The sequence below is a fragment of the Diadema antillarum genome, unplaced genomic scaffold (assembly GCF_040938485.1).
Source record: "Diadema antillarum isolate AM-2024a unplaced genomic scaffold, OU_Dant_1.0 scf00000022, whole genome shotgun sequence".
Classification (NCBI taxonomy): Eukaryota; Metazoa; Echinodermata; class Echinoidea; order Diadematoida; family Diadematidae; genus Diadema; species Diadema antillarum.
In genome coordinates this window covers 5,124,247-5,141,408 of record NW_027270911.1, presented here as the reverse complement: position 1 = coordinate 5,141,408, position 17,162 = coordinate 5,124,247, and the positions used below count along the sequence as shown (strand labels likewise).

Genomic DNA, 17,162 nt, shown 5'->3' with positions numbered 1-17,162 from the left:
CAACAACCAAAAAGAAGACAGAACAACATCTACGTCTATAAAGGAGGTTAAGAGGTTCACCTAGAGGTGACTCGCGCATACATGATGATGAATAATGCAGGCCCCAAGAGTGATATCCTAATCTTCCAACCCGGAAGATGGGGGGTGAGTGATCACACATCTCTGTGAGATGGATGTGTGCTAGGTACAAAATAATTTGCACTCTAATAGCTGCTGCCACAACAAAACTTGACTCTCTGGAACCTCTCACCTGATCTTGTACAAGCTGCTGCTGCTAACATAGCGCAAACCTAGTTTGCAGGCACAAACCCTTGTTGGTCGTAAAGGAGTCTGCGCCAAGACTACTACATGCACCACTTTGGCACTGTCCCATAGGCCCTGTGTTGAAGCTTCTCCCAAGAGAGGCTGCAGTGTAGTGGTGCGTGTATTAGTCTTGGCGCATGCAGACTCCTATACGACCAACAAGGGTTTGTGCCTGCAAACTAGCGCAAACCCACGATTATAATTACACTCCCTTGTTAATGTTGCTATACAGTCAACCTCCCCTATGTACATGTACTTTGAATTCAAAGAGACAAGAGAATATCCTTCAACTTCCTTGAATTTTGACTTTGTACACATCAGAATTAACTCATGAATGTTTATTTTCCACTCAAAGTGGCAATTTTCTTTGACTAATTCAATTCCTAAAACTTGTGCGAGTTTGACTTAATCATAGAAGAAGAAGAAACGATGTCCATAGAATTAAAGGTCAGTTCTTGGTTCCAAGTATGCAAGTACTGTATTGTTTGTACAATACATATATTACACTGAAATCCACATCTTGGTACTTTAGACATTCTCACCAAGATCTATTAAATGCAACAAACAAAATCTTTCTCTACCTGTAATTCATCTAATAATGGACATATACATCTTCTATCCTATGACATTGTCAGTGTGATTTGGTTATTAAATAACTTAAAGGGCTTCATATATATTTCTGATGATCACTGCACTAATCCCAAGCAATTACCACCGCACATACAATTTGTATTTGGCAAATTGTTTCTGTGACTATCTGAATAACTGATCAATTTGTGATGCATTATATGGAGAATTGAAAAGGAGCCCTTAATTGTCGTCCATCAAAACATCCTACAAATTTTATGCACAGATATTGATAACGCAAAAGAGTCAAAACATTCTTGTTATCAATAAGCATAGATACGAAAGCAGGTCTGAAAACAAACGTGATAGCATTGGAAACTCTTGTGTAAAATAAATAGCTCAGTTACAGAGTGTCTGTTTTCAGCAACACAACATTTATCACTGGTGAGCAAAAGAGCATCGTGCCAAGATGATCCTTTTCATTCCCTCTTCTTTTTGTTTAGTTTGTGGGTATTAAATGTAAATGTACATGAGCATGACCTTTGGTTGGAATGTTCAAATATTTGCTCTGGGATAGTAAAGATGCCACAATTCTGAGCCTTTGCACACTGGTGTAGTTTAGTGGGTGAAGCACAACACAAACACCATAAAGGGATAACTGGAGGGAGGGGCAGAGACAGATGAAAAAAAGGACAGTATCTACTGTTGTGTGAAAATTATTTGCTTCAGAACGGTCTCATATTCAAGTAATGTGCAGATTAATGCCCCGTCACTGACCAGGGACGCTTACCTGGAAACATTAAACTGCACATTACTTGAATATGAGACCATTCTGAAGCAAATAGTTTTCACACAAGAATAGATATATAATGTACTCTTAAATGAATCCCACAAGGATTGGAACAATCATCCCTCAGCAATCCCACTGATTCCCACTGATCAGTTACTCGCCATCCCCTTTAAACCGTGTAATGATACAAACATGCCCCATATGGCAACTGCTCAAATATTGCACTGGTTCAATAATAGTTAGTATGACGGAGGGGAATAAAAATTGGGTTCCGATGCAAATCCAACATACCCGATGGATTATCTTCTTGATTGCGTCTGACGTGTGCGCCTCGTCGTTGGGCATGTTGACGATCTCCACCCCGAGGTACTTTACGTAGAACGTGACGCCCTCGACCACCGGTTCGTGTGACTTCTCCCAGTCATCTTGGAACTCTGCGTAGGGGGGCGGAGACAGAAATGAAGTATGCCATTAATTCAATGGTACTACAGTCATAATCACCAGTTTGAGTGGTAAATACTTTTAATGTCCTATCTGACTCTTGAGTAGCTGAGCAAATTGAACAGACAATAAGATTGTTTGCTCCCTATCTATTAGTCTATATAGACGATAATTAATGTTTGAGATCCATGTCAAATGCGGGTTTACACACGCTGATAGGCCATCCAAGTTGAATTTACTCACTTAACTTGAAGCATACAAGCTTGTAGTTGGATACATTCCAAACTGTACCAGTCTCATTTTCAATCGAGCAGTTTTAAGAGTCAGTGAGTATAAAGATCAGAAAATCTTAAAATACAAATGTGAGTAAAAAAACCTAGATCTTGCTCCAAAGTCTTTTGAAACTAAATTTGCAATTACACAAACTGCACCTGTTTCATCTACACTTTGCTTTATTAAACTGTAAGTAAACACATATGTACAAGATTATTTAATATTTTTGTGGATACCGGTATGCACAATTTGGAAAATACAGTGGAACATAATGATGTATGTTCATACTGTAATTCAACAACTATGCATTATATGGCTTGTACATGAAAATGTACTTTACCCTTTACTTGTCCAGGCACTTGACTTTTTACAATGTAACTTGCTATTAAAGCTGTTGTACTGTAAAAGTGGAAATTTTCGCGGTGTTAAAATTTTCGCGCATTTCGCGCAACCAGAAACAAGCGCGAAAATAAAAGCACGCGAATGTTTTTGCTTGCCATGTGTGCCTGTGCGTGATGTCTTGATTCCGCGGAATTAAAAACACGCGAAACTCTTCCGACCAGGCCAAGCGCGAAAAATTAGTCACGCGAAAATATCCACTTTTACAGTATCATTCACATTCAGAAATCAACACACACTTCACCTGGTTGTACAGTAATAGTAATACTCATAGCAAGCCATTCAGGTGTAGCAATGTGCCTCAGTCTAAAGGGATAGACCACAATGACATAATAGGGATTAGGGGGATTAGGTAATCTATTTTAATAGATTATATATCAAACCGATTTCCAGACATCTTGATCTGAGCCAATTAGTAAAGAATGCACTGTAGGGGTTAAATCGTGCTGCCGAATGCCAACGTGTGTGGAATTCCCTGCCCCACCCACTTCCTTTTCATATCTCGAAACCAGGTAATGATATCACACTACGTTCTTGGAACTTATCACAGAGGCAGCCAGGGATACCATCAAAACTACTTGATTACGTACCAGTAGTATTTTCTACAAGGTGATTAAGTTTTTATCATGTTCTTCTTCCTTTTTTTTTAGGGGGGGGGGGGGTCATATGTTTATAAATATATGCAGGATGTGGTACAGGTTGACTCCGATAAGTCCTCACGGGAATCACGATTACGTAATCCTTTCCAAGATGCGTTGTACAAATGAATATTTATCCATTGGGCAAGGAACAATGCTCAGGATAACAAAATTTTGAACAACTGATGAGTGATGTCAAAAAGGTAGTCTAGGTATAAATGAAGAAAGTAAGGACCGTGCAACAGTTGTACATACACTTTTGTAAGTGACACGACAACCACAGTGCTTGAAATTTCAGATAAATTATAGGGAATTCAAAAGAAACAATCACAAGGGAAGGCAACCATTAGATTGATAACTGGATGCTAAAGTAAAGGCATGAGAATGCATTCAGCCAGGGTCTTTTCAAAGAAATTGCTTCTGAACCATGCTGAACAGAAGAAAAAAAAAAGTACTCAAGCTCATCAAAAAAACCAATAGATCCAATATTGTTGATTCAGTTCACTCCACTGATTAAAACTTTCAGAAACTTTTTGTTGATTCAGAAAATGAAAAAAAAAGAGTAAGTTTCATACATAAGTTTTCCCCGAGTTCTTTTCCCAGAATGATAGTGAAAGCAGTGACAAGCTTCAAAAAGGCATACAAAGTCATGCAGAAAACACTTTGGAGGCAGTTCACATGACAGACACATGCTCGAAAACACTGGTGCAATTCTGTTCACAGGGCATGGATGTATTTGAGTTTGTCACAGTGGAAATGGTTGCATTTCATTGAACCCTACTGGTGTACATGTAGATCAGTGACAAGCTCTCACAGTTCAAAAAAACAAAACAATAATAATAATAATCGGGTACGCATGCTTTGAATGCTTGTCACAAAAACACTTTACTACACACCACCTATGCTGCAAGGGCGTTGCCCCTACAATGTACAGGTATATGTTGTAGCAACACTGGCACAGGCATTTCAATGAGGGAGCAGCAAATATAAAACAAATCTCTGGCAACTGCCGGTGTTGCTCGACAGTCGTTCAGGACTGGGGGGGGGGGGGGGGGGGGACAGGTGAAGATGATGCAATGTTCTGTTTACATGAGATGTCATTTCTCTCTCTTCCCACACTTTTCCCCCACACTTTCCCTCATCTGACTCTCTTTTCCTTTCGAAATCCAGGAAGTTTTCAATTTGATTCGCAAACGTCATAACCTCCCCCCCCCCCTTTTTTTTGGCTGGGTGGCTCACTGATTCAGTATACCTACACTGTACTCCCAAATTAGGTCAAACAACCAAAAAAAAAAAAATCTCAGCTCTCTGACAAGGAAGGGCCTTGTCACTGCGTAACCATCCTGCATCTGCTGCGGAATATCTCATCTTTGATACTATATTTGGAACACGTGGGGGACATCTACAGCTTGCCATTTTGTACATAGGCCCTATACAAGTGAACATAGGGCACCTACAGTAATCATACAATTTACTGAACACTTCTTCATAAAGAGCTTGACAGAAATTGACCAACCAACTCCCCCATCTAGAAATTCAACTGAACAATGTGTAGCTCTTGTTGGGCTTTCCTGCTTGACATTGTCAGATAAATGCCTACCCTTTATAAAGGAATTAGAATGTATTGCACGGTTGTGGTACGATGAACTGTTTTTACTTGTATAAGAACTGCCATCTAAGAATAAAAACACACACTCAAAGTTAAAAACATTTTCATAGGTTACTATTTAGAATGCATGGGAGAGACAGATATCAAAGATTGCTGGCTGCAATAAGTTTGCAACTTCACAACCTTGTACGAAGCTTGTAATAATCATGGCACGGGTACACTATGCCCTTTTTTCAGTGGCGCTGAAAGTTCCAGAAATGCAAACTCATCAAGAGAAAAAGGGAGGGCAGGATTCTGGCATTGTGGCTTACCAGTATAATCCTATCCCTCCCCTCCCCTCCCTCCAACATTAACCCCCTCCCCTCCCCCTCCCCTCCCCCTCCCCCCCCCCCCAAAAAAAAGTGCACATCCAAGACACAGATGCCAGGGAGAATCAGGGAGGTGCAAAAGAATAAATGCTCAATGATATGTACACATGTATGACAGAGTAGTGGGTGTATCCGCTATCAAACTTGCTACAGCAAGCAGAATAATTTATCCCAACTATGCATGTACACTCATAAAAAAATGACCTTTATCGATTTCCACTAATCATTTCTAGAGATGTTTTACTTTAGGGTAAGGAGAGGGCACTGGAGGAAATGGAGCCTCAATCAGGGATTGGATTGTAATGATATGACCTCATCCATCACCACACTTTTAAACCATCACCATTGCTAATATGTACCAATGTAGTAATACCATCATGCATTACACCTCTGGGGAGTCTGATAGGACTGACCTTCATTCAACACTAACTATCATTCATTTACACAGACTTTTAATGGATTACGCATTATTTGGCAATGACTTGTGCTTTTTAATAATCAACTGTAGCTCCATTGAGGCGATTCTTGGTTCTACTTCCTGCTTTTTACGTTTCTATTATACATGATTCTCAGTTCCTGCCACAGTACAGCAATATAGTCTGTATATGATCTTCTCGTGACATGACTGATTACAATCCCACACATCATCAACGACCTTATGGCACAGATTTGATCATCAGTCACAAGTCAAATAAAGTTGGACAACTTTGAATTTCAGTTACTCCTCATCTCTGCACTGTATCACCCAATTCTAATACTCCACTGACTCCAGATTTCCCCTACTACAAGTGTTTGCACATCATTTCACAAAACAATACATCTGCTCACTCAATCGGTACCAATTTTGATTGATACCACATCATTGCATTCTCAGAGCATCTTGGCTTATTGCTCTAAGACTACAATGTACATTGTATGCAGATACTGTACAATTACAATGTGCTAACATCCCCATGTTCCTACTTGTATCTCCCCCCCCCCCCCAAAAAAAAAAAAAAAACTAGAAATGTCGCTACGGCGACTGATGCCTCCGCCATAATGCATGATTCTCCCAATAGGTGTATAGTACAATGTCTTCACAATGTGTGATGACAGTTTCACATAACTGGCAAAATATCGAAATAACAGGTTTATCAGAAATATCTTGAATGTTCACTTTCCACGAACTGGGTTTGCTATTATTGTCTATTAAAGAGTGCAGGTACACATATTTGGGGAATTGGAAATTTTTACTTGACTTCTGACCGACCTTATTATAAATTATGAAGAAAGAGTGTAATTACCAGTACAAAATATATATATTTTTTTCATTTAAACCTAACCTTTGACCTTTGACCTTCTGGCTGGAAATTTCCAAGAGAATCTCCATTAAGTAATACATGTACATATATTAAATTTTAAAACTAATAATGCAATCATTGCATATACTAGTACAGGTGTATATGAGGGAAATAGTAACATTTTGAGAAGTTGACCTTGACCTTTGACCCCTGACTATTGACCCATGACCCCTAAATTCCCTAGATAATCCCTGCCAGTCGGTACATGCATATGTACCAAGTTCAACGAAGATACATTGAACCATTTGTGAGAAAAGTGATATTGCAACATTTTCACCTAACCTTTGACCTTTTGACCTTTGACCTTATGACATGAAACTCTCTCTGGAGAATCTTTATGCAGTAGTACATGTCTACACTAAGTTTCAAGAAAATAACTGCAGGCATTGCATAGATATGGGGGAAATAGCAACATTTTTAGCATTTGACCTTGACCTTTTGACCTTTGACCTCTTGTCAATGTCACTAAAATCTACTCAACTAATTGTCCCATCATACATCATCCTTGGACCAAGTTTGGTGAAAGCTGCTTCATCCAGTTTTGAGTTATCATGTAAACAGATAAATTTTAGGATTTGACCTTGATCTTTGACCTTTGACCTCTGTCCGATTTCACTGAAAAACTAATCAAGTAATTGTCCCATCATACATCATCCTCCAACAAAGTTTGGTGAAATTTGCTCCATACAGTCTTGAGTTATCGCGTAAACGGATAAATTTCATGATTTGACCTTGACCTTTGACCTTTGACCTTTAGCCGATTTCACCTAAAATCTAATCAAATCATTGCCCCATCATACTTCATACTTGGACCAAGTTTGGTGAAATTCCAGTAAATATTACTCAAGTTATCGCGTAAACGAAAGCGGACGGACGTACGTACGGACGTACGTACGGACGGACGGACGTACGTACAGACGTACGGACGTACGGACGTACGGACGGACGGACGGACAACCCGAAAACATAATGCCTCCGGCACCACTACGTGGCGGAGGCATAAAAAAGTAAATCTACACCGTACTTTGTAAATGCATCCCATTACTGTACACTGAAGAATTGTTTTTTTGTCTTTTGCAGAAATTCTTCAACACGTTTAAAGGGAACAATTGAAGGCATACTACATCTATACAGTACAATCACTGAGTTACTTTTGGAAGTACCGGTATGTAATTTGAAAATAGAATCGGAAACTGTAGACTTTTTTTTTTTTTATAGCTAAAAACCTCAAACCCCCATTCTCCATAAACAGTAAAAGCATACACAATCTAACATTCATGGACATACTTTTGGAAGAATGTAATTTGAGAATAAAATGGGAAACTGAAGATTCCTTTAGCTAACAACCTCAGATCTACCCCCTCCCCCTTCTCGAAAAAAAGGCCCAAAAATTACATTGTACATCAAGCATACAGTGTACAAATGTATGATAATATACTGTATGGAACTGTACTTTAGAATCCTAAAAAATGCAAAATCAGTTTGCAAACACAATTACCTGTGACAGGTGCACGTTATGTGTATGAGAGACTCAAGCTTATCTCAGAAATGATCTAAAATTGCCTCTGCCAATGCATGCATGCTGGCATTCACATGGCACAGTGTACAGCATGTCTAAACTGTATACTGTTTCTTGGCGCCCTACCAAACCTCTCCTTTTGCCTGCACATTCATACAGTGTACATTTACTCATTGTTGCGACTTTATTCTCACATTTGCCCATTGTTTTAGTTGTTGTTGTTTTTTTCTTCTCAAAACATGCTATAGTACAAACATTCTGATACAGACCAACACAAATTGATATCATGAACACGGTACGGTAGTCTCTTTTTCAAGTTAGGCATTTCAATTTTGTATGCAAAAATAGTAGAGTCAATACAAAAGCTTGAAATTCATATGATATTGAATTGTGCACATGATTCCTACACATCTACACTATTAAAAATGTACATGTCCCTTGCAGTTGATACTTTCATTCCATCTATATTTATAAAGAAAACAAGGGTTTTTCCTTTTTAGATCTGTGACCGATTCACAGGATTATTCTACAGTGCATGTGTCATGAATATCAATTTATAAAAGAAATGTTATAAGGAGAGAAACATAACACCACACTTCAGTTCATAGAAAGATGGATCATTGGCGGATTGTGAAAGTGAACACAAACCCAGGATGACAAGAGTTTCTTTGCCAGAAAACAGTCGAAAAGTGAAATATGACTAGTGGTGAAACTGATCATCCGATGCCGATCCGATACCAATCAAGGAGCGGCGATCTTTTAACGATCGCCGATACCGATCAAGGAGGAGCGGCGATCTTTTAACGATCGCCAATCTTCGGGGGAAAAAAAGATCATTCCACTGTCATTTGGCTCACGTGTGCTTCATCAGTTTCTACTTAGCCCACACCGCAGAGGGTTTGGTCAAAGGAACATTTCACTTTGCAATTTGGTATCTGACCTTTGGGAAAGCAAGACACAAATCTACCTGTAGATTAATTCTGTCACAGCTTGTCCTTTCACACAATGTCATCATGTCTCCCCCCTCCCCCCCCTTTTTTTTTGTGGGGGGGGGGAGGGGTGAGGATTGGAGCTTCAGTACCAAGAGTGCCTTTGAAGTTGACCTTGACCCTAAAAATGGCAAGCTTAGCTAACTCTGTAAATTGCTCTGACAAAATCAGTCATCTCCCATTTTGATACAGAAAAAATTGGTCTTGATACAGTTATGACAAACAAGCAGCATATTATATTGGATGACCTATTTAGTTGAAAAACTGGACAATAATTTTGCACTTACAAGCATAGCCACTAAAACGTCATTTATAAAGGTAGCTGAAAGTAGACCACTAAGTATGTACGCCACTATTTTGTATGTACTGAAGTTACAAAACATTTGACATGACTTGTATGAAGCCTCCTCTGTGATATTTGGTTGGTATTGAAGTTGGTTTGCCGATCAAATGGAAAACCCTCTTAACCCCTTTCCTACAATTGTAAGTAGTGTGTTACAGTGCTATTATGATAGAACAGGGCCCCATTTTATCAGAAGATGTAATCGATTGTAAATTGAATAAAGTTAACACACAAGCTGCCATAGACTAATGACAGAAATCAACTACAGTAGGCCCTATATAATCAATTATAACTCTTCATAAAAACAGGCCCCTGGAGAACTTTATGACCACCTATCATACAATTTTTTTCTGCCATGATGCCTATTAAAGTAAACACAGTGATAATTTGTAATGTGGGAACAAAGCAACTGTCATAGAAATTACATGGGGGGGGGGGGGGGGGAGTGATTTATGTGATGATAAAATAACAACTGTAGGGTTGAGTGGGGAAGCCAGTCAGGTTTCAGTAACTGTGACTGGTTCTTTAGTCAGAGTTTGGGGCCTCAACCATCAGAAAGAATACCCCTGTTCATTGCAGCATTTCAGCTGCTAGGGATCAATGATCTCATAGACCTACTACAAAGATGCCGGAAAAGACACAGAATAACAACAATTTCGCTGATTTTATTAAATCTTGCTATTGAAAGCTAGTGTGCAATGAACTCAACAATGGTTAAGAGGAAGTTTTGAAGAGATAATGCTCTTAAACATGTAACACTTGACCTGTAAATGACACCTTTGGTGATTTCCCTTGCAGTTGGATAGCATCATACAGTACCGGTAGACCTATCCGTAAGCCTGCATATTATGGTCTTGTTCCAATGAAGCAAAGGCAGGGAATAATTTTCCAACTCATATTTGATTAGCAGTTTCAGCTTATGAACATTTCATTTATAGTATCTATCCTGTCCACTTCTATGGAAGAAAACTGCTACACAAAAGTTAGTTTGTACAAGGAGGTACTAATACCTCCTTGGTTTGTATAGCAGTGGTGTAAAAATGCATAGCAAATTGCGATGCGATACCAGGAAAATTATTCCCTGAAAGGAGAAATGACTTGATACCTAAACAGTGAAACTAGATTATTTAGAATCTCTGGTACAAATTTCAGAACACTCATTGCTATTTAAAAAAAAAAACTTGTGGTTGCCAATTGTGTGAGCCAGCGGTCACTGTACTTTTTCTGAAGAACCTTGGTTTGCCCCAGTGGTCAGCTACTGTACTTTTTGTGCAAGTTCAGTGGTGGTGGTGATTTGGGTCATTGGTCAGAAATGCACGGTAAGAACTTCACAGGACAAAAAGAGAGAAAAAAATTGATACACTTACAAAACTTTAAGCAAAGGCCTACTTGTAGTAGCTTGTAATAACTTCCACCTACTGTACTGTAGGTATTAAATGACTGCCATTAGCTACAGCATCAACATCAGCTTTCTGTTTTGACATTCCTTTGGTTATAAAATGTGAATTACAGCCAGTCAGATAGTCATTTCAAATGGATATGTTCCATGTCACCACAGTTTGACAGACTGTGATACTGGTTGCATCATTGACACTTGAAATGAGACTGTTCCTTTCATGAATAAAGCTTGCACCATCATGCACCTTCTATTTCTTATTCTTTATATTTTTTTAGGATGGTGGAGACTTTCAAATAGGGGTAGGCAGTAAAGTGCAGGCCTACAGATTATCCAATATTCCATTTTTTTTTTGGGGGGGGGGGGGAGGAGGAGGGAGATCAAGGCCTATAGCCCAATTATACACAACCAGATATCATTTTCTCTGCCACATCTGCCAGGAAGACTTCTTGTTGTAACTATCTTAAAAATTTAATACCCACACAGCAGCAAAGGAAGACCAAAAGGGGTATAGAATATTGCACCTTTGCATTCAAAGCCACTACTTTTAAAACACTTGGAGCAGTGATTTAAAAAAAAAAAATCACATTTGCTGCATTGATGTAGGTTCCGAATCCTACAGTGTAGGCCTATAATGAATATAACTTTGTAGTTCAGTTGTATCACAAAACACCCTACCATGCAAAAAAATTTGCAATGAAGCTGCAAATATAAGGAGCTTAGATATCACTAATTTTCTCAATAAACCATCACCTTGACAGTTTCATAATATTTGAGAAACAGTTTTTGATACCACTATTGTTCACATTTTGTATACTATTAAACAATAGCATACTTCACATTGATTATACTGATTAACATTTTCATAGTAGCACTAAGGCAGTTTTTGTTTTTGTTTTTGTTTTTTCATCTGCAGCCGGAGAGAAAAAAGTCTTTTGCCGCTTTCAGATAGATCCGTTACAAATGAGTAGGCAATCTTGTCTGTGTAGAAAGCCTACGCTGGTTGACATCATGGCAACAAAATGGATGCATCTTCCGATTCCCTGCACACGCCCCCCATTCATATCCCTACCATTGACTCATTGAGATGGCTCCAGGAATACACACTCACTGAGCCACCACTGTCTGTGGCCATAGCTACTTCTTGTGGTCAACGGCCCTCGGCAGATTTACTGAGAAAGTGAAACAACTTTTGTGTTGGAATTTCTGGAATGTGGATGCTTGTAATTCTCAGACTTGGGTCAACTACTGCTATGCCCACGAGGTGTGATAGGGGCAAGAAAGTCTGAAAGGCTAGCCTCGATGGGGAAATGCCCCCTTTCTGATGGACAAGTAGGTCTACTGCAGTGGCGGATCCAGAGGGGGGTGCAACCGGTGCACGCCCCCCCCCCCCCCCAAGTGGCACCAGAAATTTTAGTTGTGCTCCCCCTCCCCTTTACAGAATTCCTGGATCTGCATCAACGTTTGTCAGCGCTGACAACTTGAATCACCATAGTAACAGTCAGTGACCAGAGCATCTCAGCCAATCAAAACCAAGGATTTTGCTGAAAACTGACAAACGTTGATGAAACACCCCCCAGATCTGCCCCTGTACTGTGTATGATGATTATGGATGTACATAAATACTGTACCGGTATGTAGAATGCCAATTCACACTACATGTATAGGCCTACATAGGTCCATCATGTGTAAGAATTTTATATGCTTTGCTATCAAGCTTGAATACTCCCTGTGACACATTTCTCTAATCATGCTTGGCCCATCATAGTCTGGATGTGTTAATCCACAAAATTTTTGTTCAATGTCTAGGTTCACACTTGAAATCTGTAAACCTTCAGCTCCCAAACCCCTAAACACCACAAAGAGACGGGGTTTGACACACTTCATATGCATTTACTTGAACATTTGTAATCATATAGTATATGATTGATTTACTAACTATTTACACTGTTGTGTACCTCTGTCAAGTGCAATGGTATTCACCATGAACATTCGGCAAAGGGGACACATACAGTCTACACTGTCTGAACATGTCACAACTCTACAACGATTTAGAAACGTCAAGACTTTGTAAAAGCTGAAATTGCTCACAGAATTACCTGTTTGCAAGTCTCCTCCCCCCCCCCCCAAAAAAAGTAATAATAATAAACTAGAGATTGTAATTTGTCATCACTGACAAATTAAGGTGATCCGATCTTTTTTTTTTTCAATTATTCGAGTCCTGATACTGCAAAGTCTCAGCTACAACATATTAAAATCTGAAATTCACCGAAGCATAAGTAAGATAGTGCTCGATAAAGAGAGTCATGTCAATTTTCACATCTAAAAAATTCCCTCCCATAGAGATAACACGTCATAGCAAAGATAGAAAAAGAAGTACATATGACATTTGACCCCACTTTGCACAGACAAGATGGCATCTGAGCAAAAAGTGGTTATTTTATGAAATGATCCCTGTAACATGGTCTTTACGTGTGCAAAATATGGGAAAGATAAGACATGTATTCACCAAGATACAGGATGAAACATCTATGACCTTTGACCCTAATTTACATACCCAAGATGGCGTGTGATCAAGTAGTTGTAATTTTATGAAATAATGTTCGTGACATGAACTAAACATGTGCAAAATATGAAGGTGATAGGGGCTGTTTTTCTTGAGTTATTGCAAAGAAAGTTGCAAAAAGAAAGAAATATTTCAATACATCGAAGATAAACTTTAATTTCAACCAAGTTTTTTCACGTCATCCGACAACGTATGAAAAAACGAAGGGCACACTTACGATAGCCCTACATCTCAGCTACAACATATTAAAATCTTAGAGAAATTCACCGAAGCATAAATGAGCTAGTGCTCAATAAAGATAGTCATGTCAATTTTCATTTCCATAAAAATTGCACTCCCATAGAGATTACACGTAAACTGGTCAAATTTGACAAGGTTACCTTCAATCCATTTTTTGAGGTGATGTTGTCATCAAATCAAAATTGCGTAATTACATTTATGAAAGAGCATTTCATAAGCTACAACATATTGAAATGTGGGTGAAAATTGGCAAAGGATTAGTGAGATACGCTCGAGTAAACTTGAAATTTGATGACGTCATTTTGAAAATTTACTTTTTTTACTTTATTAAGAAATTTGACATCTTTTCATCATTTTATCAGCATAGCCAGCCCATGAAATGACATGTACAACTCATCACCTTTCAGAATATGTAAAGAAAATGGGGGGTCACCGTCCATCCTGACGAGTAAAATCCGATTTAAAATTGGCGGTTTTTTGGCATAGTTGCACTGTGTATCCCCATTGACGCGCGCGCGGAATTTCAACTTTGACGGGCCCGTATGACGTCATATTGAGTCGGATTGACTTGAAACTTGGTAGAAATATTCCTTGACATTTTAGGCATCCGATAAGTGTAAAAAAACGGGAAATTTCTATTGCATATGAGCTGTGTGTGCGAATATGTGCGCGCACGTACGCGTCCGTCCAATTTTTTCAATTTTTCAAAAAATGCTCCAAATGGTCTGAAACGTGTGCAAAAAAAATTTGAGCTCGATTGGAGCATACAAATATTTCAACGCGCGCGTACGCGCACGTTTTAAGAGAAAATATGAATTTTGAGAATATGAGTAAAATGCGCATAATTTGAAATGTATTTGACGTAGATTTCATTGCAAAATTCTATTCCATTAATGAGATATGAATGAAAATGTGTTTTCATATAATGACGTCATAGTGACGTCACGGTCGACTAATCACTATGATTTTATTAGGAGGATCGTCTTTGGACATGATACATGTATGGTATGATTTTGACATTGATAGGAAGAGGACTTTCCGAGATTACCTCTACACAACTTTTGCGGAGAAAGAAGAAGAAAAAGAAGAAGAACAAAGAATCAGTACAGATACAGAAGGTGATCCGAGAGGATACTCGGATCACCTAAAAATCCTACTCTTTTTATATCTGGAGAGGGTATCTGATTAGTACTTTGACTTGGAAGCTGACACCAGATTTATCAGCTTTAGGGAAAGGGCAGTATCTCCTTCCCTCCTTTCATTCTGTTTGAAGTCTATTTAATGTGTGGAGGTAGTAGATTAAAAGATTCCAATGCCTTTGTTGAATGCTACATAAGCAGTTTATCAAGATGAGCACATGGCCTTTTGGAATTGTGCGGCAAAATTTATAATCCACGGCCGTCGGCGAGGTAACATTCATAGTCTCTGGGGCTGCCGAGCAGACGGCGTCTGCCTGACAATACCAAACAGGAGCTGATCGTTCTTAAAACGCTTTCTCGGGCAGGGTAATTTGGTATTAAGACATTGAGCCAAATGCCAACCATCTCAGACAAGTGTGCATCCCTCCAACAATAAAGCATACTGCTCCGATTAAAAGTCCATTGATGTTGACTCGCATGAAGACCGGGTGGTACAAATTTGCATGTTTGGTGATCAACTGAAGTTTAAATCAAGAGACAATGCTATCACACAACACATTATCTTCCTACTGGCTTATCTTAACACCTGTAGACAGATAGACAGACAGATTAGATACAAAGCAGATAAGATGAGATAGATAAATAGATAGATAGATAGATAGATAGATAGATAGATAGATAGATACATTGTAGATAGATATACATACTGTAGATACATGTAGATAGATAAACAGATTGATACATTTATAAATAGGCAGATAGTCTATACAAGGATTGTACAACAGAATTGTAGATGGAGAGACAGACAAACAGACAGACAGACAGATCAATACCAGAAAAATACCTCAAATTAGGCAACATTTTTACAGACAGGCACTTAAAAACTACACATGCTGAAAACTTGAGTACCTTTCAACCTTACATTGCTTTTCAAAAACTTTTTTAGGGGAAGTTCATCCATACATTGTACTACCTTATAATTAATCTCTTTTTTTAAAGTAAACAATTACAAGAAATTCTGTATCAGTTCTTTGATCTGAAAACAGAAGATAACAAGACATGTTTAGCTGCATATTTTGATTTACACACACAAAAAAAATTACTGATAATCAGCAATTCTTGAATAGCTTGACTAATCAAGTACTATTCAATGTTGATTTGACACCTATTTTTCACAAGAATACTAAATGACAATTATTACCGGTACTTTTGTTTTAAGTCAGTTTGTTTGTTTTTATAACATATCCCCTTCCCATTATGTACCTATGCAGTGCTCAAAGCACTTTACAATGTGGCAGAGACCCAAACCACATTATTTTTTGTTGTCTAACCTTGAACAGGTCAATTACTGAATCATGCAACAGGCCAAGGGGTTAAACAAACAAAAACATGACACACACACAAAAAAAAACACAAGACGGCACGACTAAAGGGCAAGACATATCAAAAACAAAACACCAGAACATTTGGTGGCCGATGAGCATGCAGGATGTGGCTCAAGTAATTCAAATGATGACCAGGCGGGTCCTGCTACTGACTCATAACCTACATGAACCACCACAGCAAAATATGTAAAAGAATAATCTACAGTGTTCCTTTATGACTAACACAAAAATGCATTTAATGCAATATAACTATATGCTAGAAAACATATGCTTAGGCCTACATACATATGACTAGTCATTATCAGATCCACCTACAATGTAGTTTTCATTCCAGACCTTCCAATTCTGCATGCCGGTGGAAGTACAGGATTTTAATATTCTGAGGTTAATCACCATGTTTGGTATAAATGCTGCTGTGTAAGATTTAGATTCTTTTTTCACAAATTCTTCACACATCTTTGCAAAGTTTGACTGGAAGTTCTTCAGTTCTATCATGTCTTTACTCTCATGACAGCTTGTCAAAGTTAGTCGGCTAAACTGTAGGTACGGAGGCCCTAAGCCCTTTTTTCATCTTTTTAATCCAAATGGAATGTACCCTTGATGCAGCTGTAACCATGGGGGGGGGGGGGGGGGGAAGGGGAACACAATTAAACAAAACAAATTAGAACCATGATGAATTCGAGGATTTTTGCTTTTGGGTACTTTTGTTATGTTTATGTTGCTGTTTGATGCAACAATATGGGTTGCTTTAAATGACATATTGATGATAACGTGGCATCTGGATTCGAGCCAGTCATGCGGAATAAATTTGTGACATCACATGATCGTTTAGCTAGCACCTTGGCTGGCTTTCAAGA

The 17,162-nt window shown here is 38.6% G+C and overlaps 1 protein-coding gene across 1 annotated transcript in view; it reads right to left on the bottom strand.

The window, feature by feature from the left end:
• The window catches only part of LOC139730673 (uncharacterized), a 48,505-nt gene that overhangs the window by 21,155 nt on the left and 10,188 nt on the right, over positions 1-17,162 (bottom strand). Inside the window, exon 2 of the mRNA XM_071641534.1 lies at positions 1,952-2,094. Coding sequence (XP_071497635.1) covers positions 1,952-2,094 — 143 coding nt within the window. The remainder of the gene's footprint in view (positions 1-1,951; positions 2,095-17,162) is intronic.